Source organism: Brachionichthys hirsutus, chromosome 13 (assembly GCF_040956055.1).
Source record: "Brachionichthys hirsutus isolate HB-005 chromosome 13, CSIRO-AGI_Bhir_v1, whole genome shotgun sequence".
In the NCBI taxonomy this organism is placed as follows: domain Eukaryota; kingdom Metazoa; phylum Chordata; class Actinopteri; order Lophiiformes; family Brachionichthyidae; genus Brachionichthys; species Brachionichthys hirsutus.
The window spans coordinates 4,604,962-4,630,557 of NC_090909.1; the positions used below are offsets into that span (position 1 = coordinate 4,604,962).

At 49.4% G+C, this 25,596-nt stretch overlaps 2 protein-coding genes across 2 annotated transcripts; one reads left to right on the plus strand and one right to left on the minus strand.

Moving 5' to 3' along the window:
* The first annotated feature begins 1,099 nt into the window (after positions 1-1,099).
* Positions 1,100-10,366, plus strand: tbc1d5 (TBC1 domain family, member 5). The gene is made up of 20 exons (XM_068747143.1): positions 1,100-1,196; positions 1,723-1,765; positions 1,920-2,028; positions 2,209-2,298; positions 2,567-2,641; positions 2,910-2,977; positions 3,072-3,174; positions 3,506-3,594; positions 3,708-3,758; positions 3,903-3,972; positions 4,410-4,582; positions 4,690-4,832; positions 5,287-5,393; positions 5,874-5,968; positions 6,624-6,937; positions 8,148-8,338; positions 8,478-8,574; positions 8,667-8,746; positions 8,858-9,109; positions 9,212-10,366. The coding sequence occupies exons 1-20, from the start codon at positions 1,100-1,102 to the stop codon at positions 9,494-9,496; spliced, it is 2,532 nt and encodes an 843-aa protein (XP_068603244.1). The 3' UTR covers positions 9,497-10,366.
* A 78-nt stretch (positions 10,367-10,444) lies between these two features.
* Positions 10,445-24,726, minus strand: LOC137903023 (inactive phospholipase C-like protein 2). Its single transcript, XM_068747141.1, has 12 exons — positions 24,475-24,726; positions 19,368-19,469; positions 19,042-19,191; positions 18,754-18,914; positions 17,898-18,366; positions 16,575-17,798; positions 15,969-16,218; positions 15,207-15,493; positions 14,544-14,747; positions 14,095-14,170; positions 11,798-11,907; positions 10,445-11,646 (listed from the first exon to the last, which is right to left on the minus strand). Exons 1-12 carry the CDS (start codon positions 24,724-24,726, stop codon positions 11,461-11,463), a joined length of 3,471 nt encoding a protein of 1,156 aa, XP_068603242.1. The 3' UTR covers positions 10,445-11,460.
* Between the last annotated feature and the right edge of the window lie 870 nt (positions 24,727-25,596).

Sequence of the window (25,596 nt, forward strand, 5' to 3'; positions counted from 1 at the left end):
GAGGGGAGAAAATCCCTCAGACTTAGAGAGCATTAGTCTTCGAGGAGAACAGATGTTTGCCAAGAAAACAGGCGCATACATTATGCATATAAAATAATTTCTGCTTTGATGGAGTGTGGAAATGATTTATTGAGCGGTGTTCCATTTACATGGCTAATAGGTTTAAGAAATGCCTTTTTGTGCTGCTATTTCCACAATTAATAAAGCAAAGGAAAGCACAATGCTCATTGGGAGCGTGCTGTTCTGTAGGCGCGTGCATTTGGATAAACCACATTCAGAAACGTGGAATAATCCCAAACCGGATGACAAACCGGTTAATCTAGATTGTGAAAGTTTCCAGGAGTAGTTTTGGAAGAAGAGCGTCGGCTCAAGGTTAACCTGGCAAGGATCCTTGTGTGTATTTTAGACCTTGGTATTTATAGTGAACACATTTTTCACTAATGGGTTTGACCTTTTGGGATGACAAACATTCTTTCATCTTTTGTTTGCTGCTCCTGGTTGTCTGCTAAAATCGTTGTCTTTAATACTTTCAATAAAATCTAAGAAGGTGGTCAAGAACTCCTCATAATTTCCCACTAAGGTTTCATGGCAAAAAAAACACACAAACGTGTAACAAATAGTCACACGATGCTTTACCAAAAACAAAGAAACGCTTCAAGCCGGGCTGTGTGAGATGTTGCTCGAAAAATAAAGTCGTTTTGATACGTGATTTGTCCGACTAACACATTTCCTGCTGGCTGCTGCTTCCTGGCGCTTCAGGAAAACGATATTTTAACTTCCTGGTGGAGTCGATTCATTTCTTCTCCTCCTATCTTTTCACAGATAGGGTGATTGGTCTTGGGTGAGAGGAATCACAAGACTAACAGTAAGTCCTGAGAGTGAGCCGTTTGGACACGTGTAAATGGCACCGTTTCCCCTTTGGGGAACATTAGAGGATTCGTTTTTCCAGGTGAAAGAGAAGCTAAAGCTAACCGGGTTTGGGTTGCTGTCTGTGTTCCAGTGAATGATGTGATGTGACGTAGTTTTAGATTATGTTCTTATCGCTGTGATTTAATTCGGGCTTCCGTCTTGTCTCTCCAGGTCCAGCTGGGCCGCCGTCATGCAGCACCCCAATTTCGAGACGTGCCACCCGCTCCAGAGGGACGAGCAGCAGGAGGTAGCTGACCCACTGCATCATTTCAACAAGAACCACAGCAGTACGTTACCCAGAACACGACCTCTCGCTTTCTGCATCCTTTTCCCATTTGTTAAAGCTAGAAAGAGAGACTTTTTTTTTTTTTTTTTTAGCTTGCTGGTCTGCGTCAGTCGTTCTTGGCGACGCCCCCAGGTTGAGGTTGTTTTTCTGTTTACGTGTGCGAGAAAAGAAAACGTTGTGTAACTGCTGAATATTCATGCCGAGCGTCCCCGCGGAGCGATCCCACTCCTGTGCCTAATGTTGATGGACAGCTCTCTGACTTGAGTGCATGTTTTCACCTGAGGGCCAAATTAGACTTATTACCGCCAATAAAGACAAAAGAGGAGGGACGGCGGCGCTGTCACTCTCCCGGCTCCCGGCCCTTTCCTGCTCCGGTAAACGGCTCGCAAAGGAGGGGAAATAAATTTCCCGGCCATTTGAAAACCATAAATGGGCCATTTTCCGTCAGGATTTCTGTTTTCACAAGCGTTGCAATAACCTGGCTCCCGTTTCTCTCCCTGTTCGCGTCGTCTCTCTGTTTTTACCAGGAGGATCTTCCTCGCACCGGCCCTCGACCTTCCTCTCCTACAGGTGAGGAGTTTTTTTTTTTTTACGATGTGCCGTAAACTCTTGGCAGTAACTCATCGCTCCAGCTTCCCGGCGTACGTCTGGTTGACACATCGGATGGAATACCGTTCCCAGTTTCTGCTGAGAAGCTCATGAATCTCCTCTGCGTCCCGCGCAGGAAAGAATGGGACGACTTGTTCCTCAACAGTAATTACCTGGCCAGGAGCCGGCAGGCCGGCGTCAGCGGCAGGCTGCGGAGCAGCCGCTTTCGGAGCGTGTGCTGGAAGGTAACTAGCCAAACGGAGCGAGCCCGGGCCGATCACGTTTGATTAAAGGAGCTTTCGGACGCGGTTCTGGCAGCCTGCGGATGTTCCTTCGGTGGAAAGAGTCGTCCGAGAGTAAAGTTTGAAAGGGGATTTGGTTGTTGTGGTTGTTTTGCGGTAAATTGTGCGCCGCCTTGCCTGCAGTTGTACCTGGAGGCTCTTCCAGAGGACAAGGAGCAGTGGATCAGCGAGACCATGGAGCTCCGGAACCAGTACGAGAAGATCAAGGAGACGGTGAGAGCGCCACCGTGTGGTCACTAAAATGTTTGACGTGCTCGTCTGAAGCCACGGACGCTTTTCGTGTCTGTGAGCGACCTGCAAATTCTTTACTGATAATTTAACTCTTATTTTGCTCCTCGCCGAACTGCAGCAAACCTTTAATGAAATAAAACTCGCTTCGGGATAGAAACCGACATTTGTTACACGGAATGGCCATTATTGACGCCTCTATGGTGTTTGTTTGTTTGTTTGTTTGTTTGTGGGTGTATTTGTTGTGTCACAGCACATCACCAACCCTCGCAAGGCTAAAGGCCAGCAGGACCTGGGGGTCAACAACCCGTTATCCCAGGATGAGGGGGTGAGTGTGAGTGTGTGTGTGCGTGCGTGCATCCTCCTCCTCGTTTTCTCTCTTGATTTTGGATGGAGGGAGATTTGTCTTCCTTTAACGACGGTTTTGATCATTGATAATATCACACGCACTGGCCCAGGCAGGAATGGAGGACGTGTCCCTTGTAGGGTTTTGGGTCTCTTTTTGTAATGAATTGATTGATTTCTCAGAGCCCCCCCCCCCAGGATCGGCTGTTGTTACGTTAGTAACGGTTATTTGTCATATGTCTCCCGTCCAGAGCCTGTGGAATAAATTCTTCCAAGACAAAGAGCTGAAGGGGATGATCAAACAGGACGTGTTGAGAACGTCAGTTTCGCCATCATTCGCTCTGCGTCTAATTTCTTGCCACGCGTCGCGGTGTCATAAAAGACCATTCCCGCCTCTCTCGTATATTCATCAGGTTCCCTGAGATCCGTTACTTCCAGGGCGACGATGTGAGGACGAAGCTGACGGACATTCTGTTCTGCTACGCCCGAGAAAATGAACAGCTGCTGTACAAACAGGTACGTCTGACGCGCAGCAGCCCAGAGATCAAAGGCACTGTGTGTGTGTGTGTGTGTGTGTGTGTGTGCGCGCGCGTGTGTGTGTGTGTCCAGTGGGCTCAGACAAGGGGAAGTCATTATCAGTGTCCGCCTCGGGTGACGGCGAATGAACGGACTGCCAGTGCAGCCTCTCTTTTTTTTTTTTTTACAAACTGGAGGTGACACATGGCCGAGCGGCGGCTAATAATATCTAAATGAAACCTGACACCGCGGATTAGAAACCTCGTGCATCACTATTAAAGACGCTAATTTCTCCCCCCCCCCCCCCTGCCGTCGGCCCCGCGGCCTGCAGGGCATGCACGAGCTGCTCGCTCCCATCGTGTTTGTCCTGCACTGCGACCACCAGGCCTTCCAGCACGCCAACGAGACGACCAGCCCCAGGTCAGAATCTCTTACGCCGCCAGACCCGAATCTCCTCCAATCGGCAGCCAGAATGTTTCTGTGTTTATTCGGAGGAAGCTCGGTGTTAGGAATCTTTCTTTTTCTTTCCGCAGCGAGGAGATGAAGTGTGTGCTGAACCCGGCGTTCCTAGAGCACGACGCCTAGTGAGTGCTCTCCTACCATCAGCCAAGTGGTTATTTTCCTGCCTTACATATCTGTGTTTGCTTCATACTCACCTCTTCCCCCTCACACGCACACACACACACACACACACACACACACACACACACACACACCTCCTTCCACAGCGCCATGTTCTCCCAACTGATGGAGACCGCAGAGCCATGGTTCTCCAACTTTGAGAGGGAATTGAGAAAGGTCAGTCTGACGTCACGCGCCGCTTTTCACTTGGTCTAATTACAGGAATGGATGTTCATTGTGACACAAAGGGGGCCGATTACGCCAGAACGACTGCGTAGATGACACGGCGTGATGCTGAGGAAGCTCTTCAAAGGTTTTTTTTATACGCCGTTACTCAAAACCTCAACCTTTGTTGGGTTTAGGGTAGACGCCTCCGGTTGCCGTGGTAATGCCAAGTGCAGTGTCTTTATTTTGCTTTTTTGAACTGAAAATGACGTTGAACTGCCGGTGAATCCAGATTTAATCAAATAAAAGCCCGTTTAGATGTTTGCAACCGGAACGCGCGGCAGGAGGACCTGCGGGATTTACAGCAGCCTCTTAAATCTGACCATTTAATCACGTGAACCCAGATGGAGAAAATGTTGTTGTTTTAATTGCCCCCCCCCCTCCTCCAGGGTAAAGACGAGATGCTGACCAGCATCCCGTTTGCTCGCCCCCAGGACGCCGGGCCGTCTGTCGCCATTGTGACCAAAGTCAACCGCATCCAGGACCAGCTGGTGAAGAGGCACGACGTGGAGCTGCACATGCACCTCAACCGGCTGGAGATCGCCCCGCAGATCTACGGCATGTCAGTGGCGGCCTCCGGTTCGGTTCGTCCGACGTGCAGCCGGAGACGCGCAGTCACTCTGTGTCCGTCTGTCCGTCCGTCTGTCTGTCTGTCCGCCCGTCCCGCAGCCGCTGGGTGCGCTTGCTGTTTGGCCGTGAGTTTCCGCTGCAGGACCTGCTGGTGGTGTGGGACGCCCTGTTCGCCGACAGCATCACTCTGGATCTGGTGGACTACACCTTCGTGTCCATGCTGCTCTACATCCGAGACGCTCGTAAGCTCCGCCTCTCGACGATTTGAATCCAGTTTCGCCATGAAACTTTCAGTTATTCAGTTATTTTCTAATGCGATTGCTCCAAGTGTGATATTGATGTGTTAGACGTGACGCCCTGTGGACTGAGCAGCTGACGCGCCGAATGCTAATGCTAATAATAAAAGTACGCTTAACGACGTGCTCCATAAAGACGACAACATTAAAGGAGGACGCTTAAAAGATCCGGTAATATGAAGATGGATTAAAACGTAAACTGAAACAAAAGCATGGCGGCTCTCCGACTGAAGTGCCGCCACGTTGATTCATAATTTTAAATGTAGATCTAGAACGCTCTCAAGATTACTCTTGGTTTAAAGAAACCGGGGAAATGGTGGCAGCTTTTGTAGCAAACTATATTTGAGTCGATTTCTGCTTTTCAGCCGCGCTAATATTGCCTTTCCTCTCTGTGTTTCAGTCATTGCGAGTAACTTCCAGACCTGTTTGGGGCTGCTGATGCACTACCCTCCACTAGGAGACATCAACTCTCTGCTGCAGAAAGCACTCTTCCTCCGAGATCCCAAAGTAAGCAAGCAAACGCACCGGAATGATGGACCGGACAATGATAATGCGTGCAAGCGTTTATATAATAGTGGTGTTTAGTCAATAATTCCCAGTCCCAGTTCCTCTTTTGAATTCTGCACGCTGTCGCGAGGTTTAGTGAGTTCCTCTTTTGAATTCTGCACGCTGTCGCGAGGTTTAGTGGTCGAAATTATCTGGGAAATGGGATGGCATTCATCACGTGCAAATATCCAATATCCAAAAATGGATTCCCATCTATGTGGAGTTCGTATGTTCTCCCCGCCTCCAGAACATTCAGTTTAGGTGACTTGATCGCCCTAAATTCATCCTTAGAGGAGGCTGACGTGGCAGAAAGAGGCTTATTGCTTATGGACTGATTCAGAAAGCATCAAAGCACTCGTCTTTACTTGACATAGTTGTGTGTTTGATGTCTTACTTTTTCATGGAAGCTCAGAACCCCCCCCCCATCCTTCCTTTCTCTAGAACAATCCACGCCCCGTCAACTACCAGTTCCAACAGAACCTGGATTACTACAAAACAAGGGGGGCTGACCTGATGAAGACGCGGTACAACACAAGGTATTGTTTCTCTCTAGTTTTACACAAAACAGAGTTTTGCTTGAATTTGGGGCAAATTTCAACTTTTATGTTTCCTTATCTTAAAGAGTCCAGAAATGCTGCACCCGTTTGTCTAAATTGCATCTGTAGTAGTTCTGTAGTGCATTAGTTGTCATGGTTTTCAGAGTAGTGGGATCGCCGTCCGTAGCCCACAGAGGCCCCCGATTCACAACTCAAACCGGGAAAATGTTTTTCGGATGCTAAATGTTCTCCCCGTGTCTGCGTGGGTTCTCTCCGGGTTCTCTCCGGGTTCTCTCCGGGTTCCTCCCGCCAGCAAAAACATGCAAATTAGGTGAATTGGCTGCACTAAATTGCTCATAGGTGTGTGCGTGACTGATTGTCTGTCTGTGTGTGGCCCTGCGATGAAATGGCGGCTTGTCCAGGGTGTGCCCCGCCTTTGCATGAGCTTTGCAGTCCATCAGCAACAGTTTTATTTTCTTCATGACGTTATTGTTACACAAAGCTGTGGGTGGGAAGTTGTTTGAAAACAAATTTGTCAGCAGGTAAATCTTGAAGACTTAAATGTCAGTGAGATTATTCTCTCTATTTTGTTTTAGCAGTTCTCAGTGTTTTTGTTTCTTTCACCACTTCCGTATATATTTTTGTCTCTTCCCAGCTCTGTGTCCCACAACAAAACGCCCCCCCTCAACATCAACAAGGTCTCCAGCAGCCTGCTGAGCTTCGGCAGGAAGCTCATCGCTCCGGCCATCGCGGCCGGCTCCAGCGGCGTCTCACCAGTCGGCGGCGAGGCGCGCTTCTCCTCTTCCTCCTCATCGTCCACCCCCCCCCTGCCCGCGCCTCCGCCCGTCTCGCCTCCCCCGCTAGCTGAGCCGCCGCCGGGCCACGCCCGACCTCCGACCCAGAGCCAAACCCAGTCTCAGCACTACCGCCTGCTCAAATCGGAGAGCATGCCTGCCCACCTCGGCAAAGGTGATCCAGAACTGTGGAAGGCAACATCAAGCGTTGTTGTTGTTGTTTGTTGTTGTTTGTTGTTGTTTGTAACTTGTAGAGTAGCTGCATGCTAATCTGCACTGCACTGGTTTGTGTGGACGTACCAGTACCATCTCTGTTAGATGTAGTTTCAGGTGGAGTCTCTCAGGTTTCACAAGGTAACCGTTGCTATGGCAACAACTAGTGTGGACCCGCCCCGCCTCTCATTTGTCCTCATTTGTGCCTGAATTTCTACAGAGGTTGTGTTTTGTTGTCCATGTGTTGGTTTCCAGAGCATGTAATGGTATCTGCTGGCCATTAGAGGGCGCCACAGGAGGAATTTAAACTGGAAGCGTAAAACCAAAGGATCAGTTCACAAAAAGCTTTTTATGTGTCGTTTTATTTGGTACACTGGATGTATTTTTTGGGGGGTTTTGTGTTGTGTTCATAACGCTGGAGAGTAATTCAATCCTCTGCACATCCCAGAATAATCCTGGTTTATGCATATTGGTCGTATAACCGTGCATTTGAGTGGTGCATTAATCAGCATAATTCACGGAGCAGCAGCAGCAGGAGCCTTCATTGGGCCGACTCCCAAAAGCAGATGGCCAATCAGAGCTTCTGCTGTCGCTCTGTGGGTTGGGTTGTCGGCACGGAATCCGACTTCCTCCCGCAGGCCAAAAAAAATCACTCGGGATAATTGGTGAAAGTGAGCGTGTGTTTGTCAATGCCCCAGCCGTGTGTTGAAGTGCCCCCCCCCGTTTTGTACCCCTCCTCTTCCTCAGATTCAACCGAGACTCGCTCGAGCCAGTTTACTTAACGTTCCATTCATTATTTCCAGATGGAGTAAGAGCATAATTATGATGGGGCGGGTTACTTTTCAGGGGTGAACCTTTACTGTGAGTTTATGAATGCATAATTTGATTTATATTCTAAAAAATGTCTAATTCTAATTCAAAGACTATATTCCTTGTTGTATTCTGCTGCTCCTTTATTTCATGTATTTATTTATCAAAACTATTTAACATAATCTCATTATTCCCCTCCATTTATCCCTATTTGCCCGTTCTTATAGTCTTTTTAAATCCAGCTGTTGAGCTGCACCTCATGTTCTCGTCGTGTGAAGGCCGTGAGCTTCTATCAGGCATCTTTTAAAGTGCTGAAGGTCTCCTCCTCTCCTCCTCTCCTCTCCTCCGCTTCCCTCCATCAGGCCAAAGCTCCAGAACGCTCGACTCCTCTCCCAGCATAGAAAGCCTCTCCGGTGGGCGGGGTCCGGCCGCCGCCTCCCCGCCGCCCCCGTCCTCCAGAGGGAGCGACGGCAGCGCTTCGCCCCCACCGCTGTCCGCCGCCAAGAAGGAGCCGTTCTTCAGCATCGCTCGCTCTCGGAGCAAGAAAGAGCCGGTGAGCCGATCGACCCGATCGACCCGCTGCCGATTCATCTTCGCTCTCCACGCGTCTGTTTCTCCGTCGTCTTGTTCTTCTGTTTACGCTTTGATGTCAGGCTCCGTTTCATGTTATTGCTTTGTCTTGTCCACAGGAGGACGACCTGGAAGCTCAGGTATCGTTCTTGCAAGGCCAGATCAACGACCTGGAGGCCATGAGCAAATACTGTGCCAGGATGATGAACGCTCACATTTGTAAGTGGAGCAGAAACGCTCGGCTCAAACACCGAGAGCCTCGAAGATGGGTTGGGTCGATCGGTAACCGCCTGCTTCCTGTGTCCTCACAGGTAAGATCCAGGATGTGATTCTGCAGGAGCACCTGGAGAAGGAGGACGAGGTCCTGGTGTCCCTGGCTGGACTCAAACAGGTCTCTAATAGTTCGCATTAAACGCTTCCCAACTCTCTGAAATTCGTCTTCGTTTTGTCCGCCGCTGTAAACATTGGCGATTCCCCCCCCCCCCCCGCTGCGTCCTGCCAGATCAAAGACATCCTCAAAGGAGCGCTCCGCTTCAACCAGAGCCAGCTGGAGACGGAGGAGTACGAGGAGATCACCATCGCTGATGATCACTACACCTCCTTGGTTGCCGCGGAAACGGCGCTGGGCTCCGTCAAACGGCCGGGAGACGGTGGGCAGAGCAGGGACCCGAATCTGGATGGCGGCATGAGCACAGAGGAGAAGGAGGAGGAGGAGGAGGAGGAAGAGCAGGCGACGACTCCACCTGAGCAGCAGGTTAATTAACTAGTATTGATCAGTGACCTTGACAATAGGCGCTTCCTGGAGTTTGACCTTCGTTGCCTCTGAAGACGTTGACCCTTCCTGTTTTTCCTGCAGGTGGCCTCGTCCCTCGGCTCGGAGGGTAGAACCTGGGACGAATACATCCTCGTGTCCCAGGACGGGGACCCGCAGGCCGCCGACGGAGCAGGGGGGGCTGGGGCCGAGCCTACCCCTCCCAACAGGCGGGGGCGTAGCTTGGTCCGGATGGAGCCCGAGGGCGCGGCCGCGACCTTCCACGACCCCCTGATGGCCGGCCTCACCTCGGGCTCCTCCAGTCCAGACGGGGGCTCCACCCACAGCAAGGACTCTGACTTTACCATTGTGAACCCGAGCGACCTGTGAAGGAGCGAGTCACGCCTCCCTCCGCTCCTCCTCTTGTACCTCCTGTTTGAAGAGCGGGATCCAAAAGAAACAGACTTTTTTGGACGAGGGGGGGGGGCGGGACCTGCCGTTTTTGGTGGACCACCCGCCGGACTACTGTCGCCCTTAAAAAAAAAATTGCACATTTTTGTGTGACACATCGAGTCACAAATACCTTCTAGTCTTTCTCTTAACCTGTCATCTGTGCCACTTGAATCCTGTCTCAGCTGATGCTGCCTGCTACGCACCCCCCCCCCCCCCAAACGCCAGTCTGTCGGAACCTCATTTTAGTGTAGTGCTCTTTGTCACCGCCAGAGGGCGCCATTGAACTTTTTAACCCTGTCACTATGATTGCTGTAAAAAGATGGACCTCAAAGTTCAGTTGCTCATAAGAGGGAGGGCTCTCCTCCAGCATAATGATTGATGCTTTTATTCTGATGTCCGTCCGTCCGTCCGCCCCCCCCCCCCCCCCCCCCCAGCGGTCTCCGCTCCTAAACTAGTGCCTCTGACCATTATCATCCTCCTCTCAACCAAACTAAATCTGACTGATCTTATTCATTTAGTTCGCTTTTTCTTTTTCTTTTTTTTTTAGAAAATATTTTTAACCTTTATAGTTTCCAGGGCAAAAAATATAAAATCATGGAATCCTTTTTTTTTTCTTTCTAGATTCCACGTTATTCCATGTAAACGTTTTAATACGGCCGTTTTACGTTTTTCCTGGCGTCCTGTGGGAACCTTGTGAAGCAGATCATGCAAACGGAAACCCTTTAGCTGTCGAGTCAGCATCGTTAATGCGAGACCGATAAAACTGCATCGCCTTTTGCTACACATTAAATCTGTTCTGTTTGGAAATGGTGCGTTTGTGTGTCGGATGTTGTATACGACGCTGTCATCAGGTGATGCGACTGTCAGAGTAAATCTTACAGGCGTAGACTCTGACCTTCAGAATAATCTCTCAGCAATGCCAGTTCTAGTTTCTGTTTCGCTTCCTGTTACGGCTAAATCTGCAAAGGGGGCTTCATTGTCTTGTGTCTGACATAGACCGGGTAAAGAGGTCCGTTCCCCACGGTCCTGGATGAGTTTCTACACCTGTGCCTCGTGTCACGTGGGAACGCTTGTCGAAGTAAAGCCCTTGCACCCAGAATAACAGGAATACAGAAGAGTAATTTAATTTAAAAACTGCTTTATTTCCAAGCCGGCCGTGAAATAAAAGGTAATCAAACTGCATCCTTTTTCCACGCTGAACAGATCGAGCCCCATCCGCTGCATCGATAGAATCTGGAATGTATTCAATCAGGGATCAATAACTTATATATATAAAATATCTTTAACAGCAAAGAGATAGAAATACTTATCAAAATACTGTACAGTGTTTTTTTTTTTTTTTTTGCAACACAAACGTAGCACTTTCAATGCGACCATTCGTTCCCTGGAGGCAGACGTTTCCACGCGGGAGTTGATCGATGGCGAGTCGGTACAAAAGTACAACATCACCGGAGACGACGACGACGTGAGACTGATGTGAGGTGTTGCTTCTGGAGTTTTTTTTTATTTATTTTTTGGGATATCGCTTGCCCAGAGTTTTGTGGAGCAGAAGCCGTTTGCTGGGTGTGGAGGTGCCAGTAATTCAGGGGAGCCTGGACTGTCGTGGGCGTGGCCGTAAAGCATCCTGGACCGCATCGGAGCGATGCGTCTAGGATGCGCCTCCCTCAAGACAAAGCGCACATAAAAACAAAAACGGTTAATAGACAGTCTCTGTATTTACAGATAAAAATGAACCTTGGCTTTAAATCGAGCGACGTTCCACACACAGTTTCTCATTTCTGTCCTGCAGCGCTTCGACCACTGCAGCTGCTTGTTTCATCTTTTACAGCCCCCCGACCCCCCCCCATGTTGGACATGAACATAAGGGTTGGTCCCAGCCGACGCCGGTGGGTGATGTGTAATCACTTCGCAGGGGGCCCTCTGCCGCTCGTGGCGGGTTTGTCATCCGGACCTCGCTGCGTTTGGGGGCGGAGCGCCCGCCACCCGAGGCTCTTGTTGGTCAGGCTTCCGGTCAGCGCGGCATCGTGGACCTGCTTCATGTTCTCCTGCACCTCGTCTTTGGCGTGCGTCAGCAGGTCGGCCTGGCCCTGAGAGGCGAAACGGGGAAACGCAGGGTCGGATGGAGAGATGAGGACAGAGGGTAGAAAGAGAACAACAACAAAAAAAAAAGATGAGGCCGAAACGTAGCCTATTCTAGGACCTCTTACACGCAAGAGTGTGTGTGAGCGCCTTCCCGACCTTGAGGATGGTGATGTTCCAGCTGAAGCTCTCCAGCGCTCGAGTCACCTTCCGACCTTTCAGCCCCTCCCTCGTCGCCAGGCTCTGCAGGTTCTCGTGAAACTCCATGGCTAGAGCCGGGAAGACGGAGCGGCAGGTGAGCGGGTGCATTTCAACGGAATGAAGTTCTAGCCTGCTCGTTGCACTGCATGGCGGTGACGTTAGCATTAAGCTAAACACGTCGTAGGTAAGTAGCCTCGAGCTTCAGGTCGTGCAGGGAGGAGCGGAAGGAGTATTTTAAAACTGTGTGTGTACTGTGTGTATCCGCCTTTCTCTGGCCACCCCGGGCCACTGTCCCAATGTTACCATGGAAACCCGGAAGTGGGTTAACACCAAGCAAACATCACTGAGGCATTGACGAGAGCCCCGAGGTGCCAGGCCGGGAAGACAAGCCGGTCGAATGGCGGCGCCGTTTAAACATTCCTCGCACGCAGTCCCTCTCTGTCGCTGAGCATCAGCAGCAAGTGATGATCACCTGCACGCACACACACACACACACACACACACACTCTCTGATCCTCATTCACGCACACCTACAGAAGTAGCCTGAATAATAACCTTTATAGCCCCGTTGCTAGGCAACTCAAAACCTACTTGCCAACGTAGTGCGAGCGTGTGTCCACTTCCCTGTGAAACCAGTGGACAGACGTTATTTCCACGCCGTAACGGGCCAGCGTGTGTGTGTGTGTGTGCGTGTGCGTGTGCGCGTGCGTGTGCAGAAACAGGGTCCTGGACCCACAAGCCAAAATAACCTCCAGAACGTAGCAGGAAAGAGAAAACCTGCAGGTCTGACTTCAGCAGCAAAGATTCAACAGCAAACCACTTTGAAGTGACTAACAGGGTGTGACATCACTCCTGGGTGTGGCTACAGCAGAGCACACACACACACACACACACACACACACACAGGCGGATGGTGAAAACGTTACTAGTTTGTACAAGTTTGCATTCTGGGGGGGGGGGCGTTGTTATTTTCGTCATCACATTTCCTCTCTTACCGAATCGTCTCTTTCCCCTTTCAGAAGCTGAACTGTAACCACGGCGACCTCCGTCTCCTGTGATGTCATGTGCTCAACCTTTAGCATCAGTGAAGTTGGTCAGAGCTGAAACGGTCAATGACGGGTTTTCGCCCCGGCGTCCCGGAGGCCAAATGATCCGGATGAACCCCGGATGATCTGAATTGCTGGATGTACGTTTTTCTGATTCGGATGAACTGGCCGATCGCCCTCTCCTCTCCCTTGATGTTTTTTTGCCTTCCATCTCTGCTATCCATCATACCACGGCTTATGTTTCATCTCCCAGCTCTGACGTAACTTCCAGACATCCATCTCTGCCCCCATCTGGCTCCCTTTAAATGACCTTAAATGGCTTCTCGCTGCACCCCCCCTCCCCCCCCCCCTCCCCCTCTCTTCTTCGGGACTGAGATGAGAGCATCCCCGTTGGATCGCCTGATTGCCATATTTACGCTGTCCAGACAAGAACTTTTATTCATAAAGATGAACAGGCCTTCAGCCGGGGCTGCAGCTCTCTATCAGTGGATCATACTGGTGTGCACGAGGCTAAGCTATCTACCTCACGCTACTTACTGATGATAATACAGAGGGTCACACACACGGAGCAGCAGTTCAGCGCCACTGCGATGCGAGCTGCAAAAAGAGACGGATGCGTCGCAGGTCAGAGAGTCAAGCTGTGACCCCCCCCCCGAAAAGCTGCACTCAGCGGACGATCTTAAGTCCTCTTTTCTGTCACGCTTCTCTCTAACATTCTTTGTTTTTTTTTTTAGCTCACAAATGTGAATTTCATTCCACAAACATCTCATGAAGTCGCTTGCGTATGGAAAGACATCGGAAACAGTGGGAGCAGCTTTTCTTTGTCTTTTTTTTTTTTTATCGTAATGTGGTTCGTTTTCACTCCATGTCACCAGCTGAAGCTTCCAGGTGTCAGTCACACTGTCAATCACACTGTCGTCCGGGTGACAGTTGAAGACTGAATCAGCAAGAGGAAGTGGTAAATCGTGTTTGCTAGCGAGTTTTGTGGGTGTTTTTCTCTTTTTAAACGTCACCATGACAATAGGCTGGATGACTAAAAGTCAGAGGACCCTCAGGGTGTGGATGAAATCAGTAAACAATCATGGGCATTACACAAACTGGCCAGCCTCTCCTAAAAGTCTGACGGCTGATTGATGACAGGGACCGAGCCAATTTGAATCACAAACACACACACACACACACACACACACACACACACAGTCTACACACCCATTGTCTGTATATGCAGGATCCTCTTGTACGTCGCACCAGAATGCTCCATGACCGCTCTGCTGGACTGGACCATCTGCAAACAGGAAAGTAATCCATTAGCATCAAATGTATTTATTTGTGCATGAATCACATTATTATTATTCTTCACTACAGTCTGGTTGATTGCGTGCTGCGAAACGGCGTTCATCGACAATTAAACATGCACACACACACACACACGCACACACACACACATCAGGGGGTCGTGGAAGGTCCCATCCCGATTGGGAACATGACAGCTAAAAGAGGAAACTTTTCAGCGGGAGGCGGGGCTTCGTTGTAAGGTCAAGCCGACGGGAGACGGGCTGCGTCGGTCGATTTGTGACCTCGGCTGCTTTCCTTCCTTTCAGTACACTTCAGAGTCTGCTCTGTTCTTTATCTGGAGTCAGTCTTCCTTCCCCCCTCACCGTTTCGTATGAGGAGACGACCCGGCGGAGAACGTCGGGCAGGGGCCCCTGTGGCTCCAAGGTGGGGTAGCAGTCCCGGAGGTCAAACAGCAGCAAGGGCGACCCGTCCGGTCCAGACGCTCTGGAGCACAGAGCTAGCACGCACTGCATGAGGTTAGCGACCACCGACACCCCGCACAGCTCCTTAAACACCGCTACAGAGTTCTGTTTCACAAAAGAAAGAGCAAAATTGAAACAATTTGAACACATAAAAAGGTCCTTCACGTTCCCGTTGGATTCCCGTTGGATTCCCTGACCCTGGCGGAAAGCAGAATGGAGTATGTCAAAATGAATTAAACATAAATATCTGTCACATCGCTTCCTGCTCTGTCTCCTTCTAGACTCGCTTTCACACACACACACACACTAATGAAAAGCCCCACAGCTTTCCCCTTCCTATTTGTTCTACATGACTTTTATCATTGAATACTTTAATCATCTGGAGAAACTATAAATCTGTCAGTTATTATTTACCTCCTGAAAGTGTTGTTTTTTATGTTAGCCATGTAGCTAGAAGCGAACATTGTTAAAACAGGATCTTGTATATTAAAATAAATGGATCAGATTTAACATAAGCTAAATAATGTAAACGAACATATCTAAGAAATCTCCAGTCTTCCACACCTGCATGTTTTCTCTCAGGTCGGTGGCTTCCCTCAGCACAGGGGCAGCCATCTTGAAAGCGTCATCCACAACCCGGACCCCTAAATCCCTCAGAGCCGTGTAGTCTCTCCCCTTGCGGGCCTTTCGAACGGACAGCCCCCTTTTGTGAGGCTTTCCCCCACCTCTCCGATTGGTGAGGGCCACATGGACAAACAGCTGGGCATAGGCAAGTTCGTCCCCCGTCAAAGACTGGAGCGGTACATGTCGGTACCCGGGTTGAAGACACTCCAGAGGGATAGTATACTGACCTGTGGTGGAAGACAGATTTCATTTCAGTGTCTTTTTAGAGAAATGTGAAAACCTGGAAAGCAATTTAGCAAACGACTAAAAGTCTGATAAGTGATCCGGTTGGATAGGATTAGAAATGAGACGATAAGAGGGACAGTGGAGGTTAGACGTTTTGGAGATAAGGATAGAGAGGACAGACTTCGATGGTTTGGACATGTCCAGAGGAGAGATGGGGACTATATCGGTAGAAGTATGCTGAGGATGGAACTGCCAGGGAACGGGGCTAGAGGTCGACCCAGGAGAAGATAAATGGACGCAGTGAGGGAGGACATGAGAGTGGCTGGTGTTGGGGAGGACGTTGATTTGCTGTGGCGACCCCTGGAGGGACAAGCCGGAGGAGGAAGTAGAGGAGGAGAAGGAGAATATGAAGAAGAAGCAGCAGCTACTACGGTTCTGAGTCCGTTACAGCTCCCGACCGCTGACCCTGGCACCAACCTATGAACTCATCCCCTATGAAGTCATCGTCCAGCACCACGAAGCGAACCATGGCAAGATCCGGCAGGTTGATCTGGAACTCGAAGCTCTCATCAAAGATGGGGTTGTCCCCATTCTCGGTCACCGTCCGGGTGCGGCGCTCCGTACAGTCGGCCGGGATGCCGTGGATCTCGACGTACACATAGGGGTCCACCACATCGCCTTTGGCCCCCGACCCCCTTGGTTTGGGCAGGTTTTGGCCGCTAATCACCTGGGAGAAAGATCACCATAAACTGTAAGTGACTCAAAAATCAAATGCAATTCGTCTTTTAAGGTCCAGCGTGGAGGAATTAGCGGCATCTAGTGGTGAGGTTGCAAACTGAAACCAACTGAATGGCCTTTGACTCCCCTTCGGTGCTCTTGGAAAGGTCCAAGTGCATAGCGGAACCGATAGTGGATCGTTAAAGGACCAGTAGGTGCTTTGTCCATTCTGGGTTCCAAAAGGAACATGGCGTGCTCCATGAAGAAGAGCACACTCCCCCGTAAGGGATATGCTCTACCACTAGATCCCCCTAAGTCCCGCATGCCCGAGCTATCTGTTGCAGTCGCCACGTTCATCTAATACACCTTCACATGGAGCAGCTGCGGAGACACTCCAGGCACCGTCTCTCTGGTGTCGGCGCTGAAATAAGACACCTCCCGGCGCATGATGGCTGGCCGCAGGACGTAACCGCAGTTCCCATTCTGCCTGAACCAGGCTGTGTTTAGGTCCATCATCAGTCCTGCCGTCTGAAAGTTCATGGACACAATCTGGCAACCGCATTTCCACAGGTCCTGGGGGTTCATGTTGCTCGAGTCGATACGCATCGGGTTGGGGTAGACCCTCGACAGGAAATGCTTGTTGTGGTTGACGAAGTCTCCAGGGTTCTCGCTAGCAAGACGCAAGGCCAGAGGTTCATTAAAGGAACATATGTCCCAGGATTTCTGTCTTTCGGATGATGTCGGAAAGTCAACGAAGCGGACTGAACGGCAGAGGGTTACGAGGTCAGACAGCTCTTTTAGAAGTTGGAAACCTTTGGGGGGAGGAAGAAGAGAATTTGAAGGACTGACACCTGCGAACAAGATGTTTTTTTGCACCATGTCCTTATCATTTTCTCCAGATGCTGCACCACCACTGTTGGCTGCTTTGAGCCTTTGACACATCTCCGCCCCCTCATCTTCCTCACTTACCTCCCCGTCTTCCCCATCGCAACCCGGCCCCAACTTTTTACCCTTAAGTAGAATTCGATGTCTTAGAGCATGGGGCGATGGAAGGTATGACTCCTCTTCCTCCTCGGTGCTTGAGTATAAGCTCCCCCCTAAAGTCCTGGTGAGATGTTGGTGCATCACTTTCTGTTGATGGTGTGAACAGTGGTTTTCAATACATACAATTAATGGATACTCTGATGCCACAAAGGCAAACTTTCCAATTGCCTCTAACACAGAGCGCAAGGGCAAGGTCGGGGACAGACTGTGTCCAGTGCACACAATGGGCTCCTCATCAGGACCATCACAAACATCCACCTCCACGCATCGACAGCCCATCTTCAGGGCACGGATGTAGCCGGAAATGTCAGCTGGACCTCGGAACTGGTCCTCGATGAGGTAGGTGTTGTGGGAGGAGTTGATGTAGTAGTGAGACAAAGGCTGGGACATGTCCTGGCAGACCATGTCATGCTCCCTGTCAAACAGATGGCACTCCGGTGAGGTGAGGTAGCTGGTGAAGCCATCCAGCGACAGGTATCCCTGCTGCTGGCCTTCTTCCGATGGCTCATGGGACCGGATGAGCTTCAGGCTGGTCTCCTCGCTCACCTGGAGGACACAGTTGTGAGAACATGGACTTGAAAGACAAAGCCGAAACTGGACAATGCAGAGACTGCGTACAACGGGTGATTCCTTTGTGCTACTCACTTGAGCCATGCCTTGCTCAGCCTCCAGGAACCTCATCAAATCTTTGGTGTCCAGGAACTCCTTGTTACTAGAGAACTGCACCAACAGGAAGTAGATCTCTGGACGAGTGCAAAAGTAATGGAAAACCTCGATGAACTCTTCCTTGGTGACGCGCTCATTCCTGATTACTGGCCTTTTGCTCTCGCTGTGATCTTTCATTCCAGAGCCGTTGTCGAGAGCAAGGCCACACGCCTTCTCCCTGACTCTTTGAAGCTCTCTAAACCTATGCTCCACTTTGCCGCTGCTCACCCCAGGGTTCACTCTCTGTATCAACTTAATAGCCAACTGTAGGCGGATCCCTTCTTCGACATCTTCAAGCCTATCCGATTCGGCAGCGGACGAGAACAACTGCTCCAACCAGACAAGACGAAGACTGTCGTGACTGCTGGCGAGCATGTCCAGGGCATGCTTTCCATATTGCATCAGATACCTGGAGGACAAGAAGTAAAAGAAAAAAGAAGAAGAAGTGGCCGTCTTTGCTCCTCCTACTGGCTCGTCTTCACAGTTTTCCCCAACATAAAAAGCTGATTATTAAAATTATAACTGCCTTAAACCCAAAATGAAATGAAACCAAACCAAACAGAGGACCTAAAGTCCTGGTGGCGGCTGCAACCATATCTAGATTAGAGGTTGAGATTAAATAGGCAAACAGAAAGGCGTGAACTTCAACCTGCATACTGCCATGATCAGATCTCATAAAGCAATGGGGATATAATTCAGTCTAGTTTCTTTAGACTTAGTTCGTTTTTTTGACAACCGGGGGGAATTCAAACAAAAATGTGTGCAAAACTGCTCCCAGTTCTTCGCCGTGTCGTACCTTAGGCCGGTCACCCAAATGTTAGCCACTTCAGCAGAGTTAGCCACCAGGTCCAAGCTTTCATACATCTCACCATAGATGATGGAGAATGCACAGTCCTCAGAAATCTGCTCATAAACTCCACTGGTGCGGAACGTTTCCGTGTTACGACCTGTTCGTACCTAAAATTTGAGCGCACAAGAATGTGTAAGAGGAACAGTAAAAAACAAAAAAGCCGATGAGATGATTCGGGAATAAACGGTGTCATTTGAAGGAGCGATTTATCCCGGTCTTTCTCTGAACACTGACCTCTCGTATGGAGGCGAGGGAGATCCGGGCTTTGTCTGACTCCTTCTTGGACGGCTCCCAACACAGAGCCTGGAGGCCTGTGTCTAACAGGTAGTAACGCTGGTAAATACGGGAATTAGTCCGGATTTTCTTCAGCTCACTCCCCTCAACCTGGAAGAAAGATACGTATTAAATCCTCCCGTGACTTTCGATGCAGACTTCGGTCTCACTTCTGAACAAATCCCGACACGCTCTGAAGCCGGTTTACCCAACAGAAACCTCGGAATTTCACATCAACTATTCCATGCAGAGGTATTTTACATAAAGGGCCGCTGCTGCTGACCCACCATGGAGTGGATACAGTCTGCAGCACTGCTGATCTTCTTCTCCGACAGGCTGCTGCTGAAGGACACCGTTTTCTTCCTATCCCGGCCGGCACGTGACCCATCCTGATGAGAAAGGAGGAAGGAAGGCAACGGTGAAAGGATGGCGGAGGTTAGAGTGCGGAAAAGGGACGACGTGCATTAACAGAAGGACAGTGACCAACAGCTGCACACATGTTACCAAGTTAGAAATACTGCACAGAAAAAACGCCTTCCCCACAGACGTTCACGCACCATCGCCACTAAGGAGCATGCCATCCTCCATTAGACAAGCATTGGATCAGAACTCATGCTGCCTGCTGCAAATGGATGGCTTCCCTGACAATCTAATCAAAGATCATACGGTTTGAGCCGGATGCAAGCAGCGTTTGAAGCTCAACAGTGTTGTTTCAAGTGGCCTGCTCAGCCGTTTGGATTCGATTAGCGGCTTGTGTGGAGGCTGTCAGCTCTGCACGAAGCCACACGCAACGCTAATGCTACTGTGGGCCCTCCATGAGTTATCCTATCAAGATTAAACTAAGAGGGATGGAGGAAATGCTAATTACATTTGAATATACAGTATTGATAAATATAAACTAGTTCCCACTCCAAGACACATCCACAGATAAAATTCCACTTTACTTCCTTTCTGTTAGCGTGCGTTCGGCTGCACGAGTCGTATCTCCGCCAAGCAGGCCCTATTTTGTTCTTTCCTCACAGACGAGTCTCTAAAACCACCACCGCTCTTTAAAGCAGGAAGCTGCCTGTCAGCCAGCCCACGGAGCGCCTTCCTGTTACTCCACTCACATCCGAGCGAAGTGACAAACAAAGAGGATAGAGAAAGAAGAAAGACAGAAGGATTCCCGATTCGGTAAGGACGAGTAAATGTGGAAGTGAGTGCAGTGCGATGGCTCAGCAGGTAAACGCTGGGACCCATTTATATACACCGTGTATTCCCTGATACATCCATGCTGTCAAAAACCTGAGCAAAAAAAAAAATCTGTTTATTTCCATGAAGTCTATCCTCTTACAGAGAAACATATCCCTCATCCTACTTCACTTTTGGGTAGACGTTGAGGATTCTGACACCCACATGGAGAAATAACAAGAGTCAGTGGGTATTTGGTAAAAAAAAAATAATAATAATGTACGAGCTGTAAAAAATTAAATCATTTTCAAGAAACATTTGTGTAGTTAAAGTTAAAATAACTTCTAAAATGTCTAAATGTAGAGAGATTTATTTATTTATTTATTAAATCAGCCACCAAATATAAAAAAGATTACAGTTACTACAGTTGGAATATTACACTGATGTTCCTGATAGGACAGCTGGATCTACAGAACAGGTTGGATGCAAAAGATGATCCGCTATCACGAAAGCTGAAACTGGAGAATACTAAAACGAGAATAAGAAATACAGAAGCACTTTGGCAGATTACAGTCTGTCTTCATGCGCACTGATACAGAACAAAATAAAAAAAATAGAGGTGAAGCCAGACTCTCTGTCCTGCGACCTTGTGAAGGCCGCAGATGACGACGGATGACGAAATGGCATTCGTTTATTCCACTGCCTCCTGGCCTGGAGTTCAATACCACCAGGAGGGGAGTTGGGAGGGGGTAAACGAGGAAGATGAATAGAAAGGGCAAAAAAGGATCCAGAATGAGGACAATACACATCGACTCCGGTGTATAAAGATGCCAAGAACAATTTAGAACCTTTTGTCGACGATCCAGATCACCATGTGGACGGTGTAAATCCACTTACCAGAGGAATGAGCTGCTTGGCGGAGGTCTGTGCTCTCTGAGTGCTTTTATAGTTATTTATGCCGCTGATATGAAGTTTTATTGCAGTGGATGATTTCACACATACCTGTGCTGTGCACTGATATACCTTTATCAATTCCCCTCAGCTTCCTCTTACACTTATTTTTATCATCAACACTCTGCTTGCTTTCCCCCCCCCCATCAGCGACCGTTTTGATGAGGTTATGTAAGTTCTGCATGTTCTGCATGGACATGTATGGGGCTCTTGTGCCGAGGGGGGGAGTTCATTAAATTGTGAGTCAGAGGTTGGCCTTTTTTTTTTTTGCACTGCAATGATGTTTCACGCAACTGTATCCAGATGCAAATCACGATTTGAGATAACGCAGATTTAGGGTCATCAAAAGGACTTTTACCATATCTGTAAAAGCTGAGTAGTAAATACCCCGCTACTGGAATGTGTTTCCAGGCTCATTGAAATTATATTAACATTCTGAGTGAAGCAACATGTCAGGACGACTTTACTCTCGCGTGCGCTCTGCTCCGGTTTCACAAAGCGGTCTCAGAAGAAAAAACTACAATCCTATGTCCTGTTTTTTTTAGTATCAGCACTGTCAGTAGAGGCGTGCGTGTAGGTGTGTTTCCTGCTATATTATTAACACGATATGTCATTTTTAAGCTGTACAGTATATGAAATTGTAACATGAACATCTTCATGGACTAAAAAAATCAAATACACAAATAAAGATGGAGTCTTCAAATATGATCCATCTATGAACCACAGGCTGTTAATAATCAATATGTCTCTTTGTTTGGTGCGGATTATTAAACAGGTCAAAGTACAGCATTTTGCATTCGAGCCATTCCCACATTAAGCTCACTTAATGTGGGAAGGAAGCTTTAAAGGAATACAGTGAGCATTTACAGCAGCTTAACTGTGCAGCGCTTGTGGCAAGTCGAGCAGCAGACGCTCCGTTATGCCTCGGCCCTTTGAAGATATGTGAGCTCTCATAAGACACACAATATAACACACACACCACGAGGAATTAAACAAGGTCGACCTCGTGATCGCAGCTGATAAGCCCTACACCCAGGATATATGGCTCCATCACAGAATTTGAGTCTTAATTTCAGTGAAGGCATCCATTGAAGGTTGCATTTGAAGACTGAATGCGTCACAGAACAGGCAAAAGGACAGGCACGTCCTTTTGAAGGTTCCTTCGAACCTGAGCATCTTTTCTACACAAAAAAAAAGCACAATAAAATTTCTGTTTCTATTACCCCTAATAAATCAGTTTCGATGCAAAAATGTTATTTTGAACGTTATCACTATTTTTCTTTTATTTATGTCCTGATTTCCAGTTTTTATCTACAGCTATACAACAACTTCCGCTCTGACTTGCTAACCGAGCTAATCGACAGCAGCTGTCATTGTTACTAGGCAACAGGGGCAGCGCTTTATGTGGCAATGGTAAAGGACGGAAAGACATTCAGGAATTCCCTGTAGACCAAACCGTCTCTGTGAGAACGCTTTCTTCGACAGATGTGCTAACATTATTGAGACACAGCTAACGGCCCAATGCTAATGCGGGCTAAGATGATCATTTGAAAAGCAGGAAGTGCTCAAGCCTGTTCTGGTGCAAACATTGAAACTTCCTTGCTGTGTGTTAGCACCTCAGGCTAATCCTGTTCCGTCAATCTAAAACACACACACGCACACAAACACACAAACACGCACACACACACACAAACACAGGCTTCTACAGAGCACAAAGTAGGCCTACGCATATTTGCCAGAAGACTATCTTAGCTTTGCATAAGAACTGGAAACACCGACACCCATTCTTCCCTTCAGTAAAAAAAAAAAAAAAAACTAGATACTGAAAGAAAGAAAGAAAGAAAGTTGCTGCTAATTAGTGGCAACTAGATTTCAGAAGTGTTTGGTCCTGCAAGCTACTTTTAAGTTAGCGTCTCCTTTCTAAGTTGAGCTAATTGGTTTATAGCTGGGGTTACATAACAGGAGTTACCTGAAGGCCATGGAATTCCTGCAGACAATGCATTAAACCAGCCTGTGCTGTGTGTGTGTGCGCGTGTGTGTGTGTGTGTGCGTGTGTGCGTGTGTAAGGGTGAGAGAGTCAAACAGTATAGACTACATGACGGTTATCGACATCAAGATGAAGTTGGAGCAGACGGAATGACTGTTAACTGGATTTTGCATCTCTGTCAGCACAACGGCATGAAGTGCACACACTAAAAATACGACCTTATCTGGGGAGAAAAAGGGGCACACGCTGGACATCAATCAGCCGACTCTCATCAAAACCAAAGCGGAATGTCACGTTTCCGGTTTACGTGCCTGCATTCCACCCAGACGCCCGCCGTGTGCAACCCAGAGCTCATCAAACAGCGCTACAAACTGCTCTGTCGACAGGTAGATTCATGACTCGATCATTCCTGGGTAGAATTCCATCCATCCATCCATCCCCACCTCACCCCCATCTGCACGGGGGGGGGGGGTCGAGGGTCTGCTCTCGAGCTAGTAACGCATCAAACATGGTGATTGCATGCAGAGCTACAAGATGCTTAACGCCTTTCCAGAGACACAGCATGGAGGAGCCTGAACCTCACGGGAGCGTTCTGAAATCCTCGGCGTCTGCCCGGCAGCAGAACACAGACAAGAGCAGGCCTGTGTGTGGGGCAAGGAGGTATGTGAGAGAGAGGGGGGGGGGGGGGGCTCTCGGCTTAATAGGGATATTGCAACACGAACTGCGCCAGGAAATTGGCCAACTGGCCGGTTTCCTGTCGTGTCGAGCGCGAGCAGAGATCACACGCGGGTGAAGCTGCAGGTTCACGCAGGGAGAAACGGTGAACCGGGGCCTCGCTGAGGGCCAAACCGGGAGACGCGTCGCGGAGCGAAGCCCTCCCTGCACAAATCCACAACAACACGCGCCCGGAGAGTCCAGTCGGGGTTCCATGTTGGTTTGGATCCTTGCACGCCGGCCACGGCGTTTTCGACTCGTCCTATGGGGCTCCCCGGCCCTCTCCTCATCGAACTACAGCGGCCCCGTGGCTGATTATTCTGCTTCGACCCTGAACTCACCACGCAGCATCTTGGCTGACCTCATGAGTCATTCTCCTGCGTTATGTTCGACGGCATCAGAAGCTTTTATACACCTCGAGCTCTTTCTGAGCTTTAAGCTCGTTTTAAAGCTCATATTTTTTTTTTTTACCATCTTCTAATCTAAAGAGTCCTTAAAGCAACAGTTTGCATTCGCTGCGCGGCGCGGCGACGCGCGAAGGTCCGGACGCGCTTCTCTTGACGCATGGATACCTTGATCAGGCTGCTCCGACGAGGGATCGCTCGGGAGGCTGAGTCCGCGCCCGCGCCCGCGCGCTCCCGCGTCGGGGACTCGCAGCTGGATTCGCTTTGCGCCCTCTTCACGCCGCCCGAGCCGTTTGACAGCGGCTCCCCCCGGTGCGTCTCCGCGCTCACGTCGGCTCCTCCCGACGACGCTTTCCAGACGGCGCTCTTCTTCATCATCATCATCGTCTTCTTCTTGTTCTCCTCGCCAAAGTCAGCCATGGTGAACGCGCGTGATCCCCCTCAGTTCTCTTGAGAGCAGCGGTGCCCCAAACGCGACGGCGCAGCCCACGGACGAGGACGTGCCATCGTCTGACGCGCGGACCCGTGCGTCAGGGAGCAGACGGAACTTCTCTCTGGTGCCTTTGCGCTGATGGAGGTGAAGCGTGGGGGGGGGGGGGGGGGCGGGGGTAGCCGAGCGACACGCACGGCGAACGGCACACCCCCCCGCCGCGCTCATCCCCAAAGGCAGCTGGTTGCGCGCTCGCGTCCAGGAAATGGATGTTCGGAGCTCGTCGTTTCAAAATTCTTCACGCTTGTGACCCACAATCGCTCATCGCGGTGGAAATGTTTTACACGCAGACCTGCCGTGCGTGGGTTTAAGCAAAGAAAGTGACGTCACGTCGAGTTCTGGGTTGCCAGATCGAGAAGTCTTTGACAGCGCGTTCACGATTTCTACCTCTTTCGACTGCAGTTTGGTTGATTTTAACCCTTCATTTACCGGTTCCATGCGTAAAAACACGTGTCAAACTCCTCAAAGGATTTTCCTGACGCGCTTAATGACTCTTTAAGAATTAAACAAAAGCATTAATCAGACTGTTCAAAAACATATAATTAACAATGACTCAACATTTATTACTTAATAAGATGTTTAATTTTAACTATTAACACGGTGGCACAGTGGGTTGCGCAGTCTGTTTACAATCTGTAAACCCCTTACTGCAGCTTTTCCGTTTCGACTTCTGCTCAATCCCCCACCAGAATGCGTCATGAGATGTCTCTCTAAAATGTGATTGGAATCAAGGTGATGGCTTTTGTTCAAGTCCCCAGGGTCGCATCTGCGGGATTCATTGCTCGTGGGCAGATGCCATG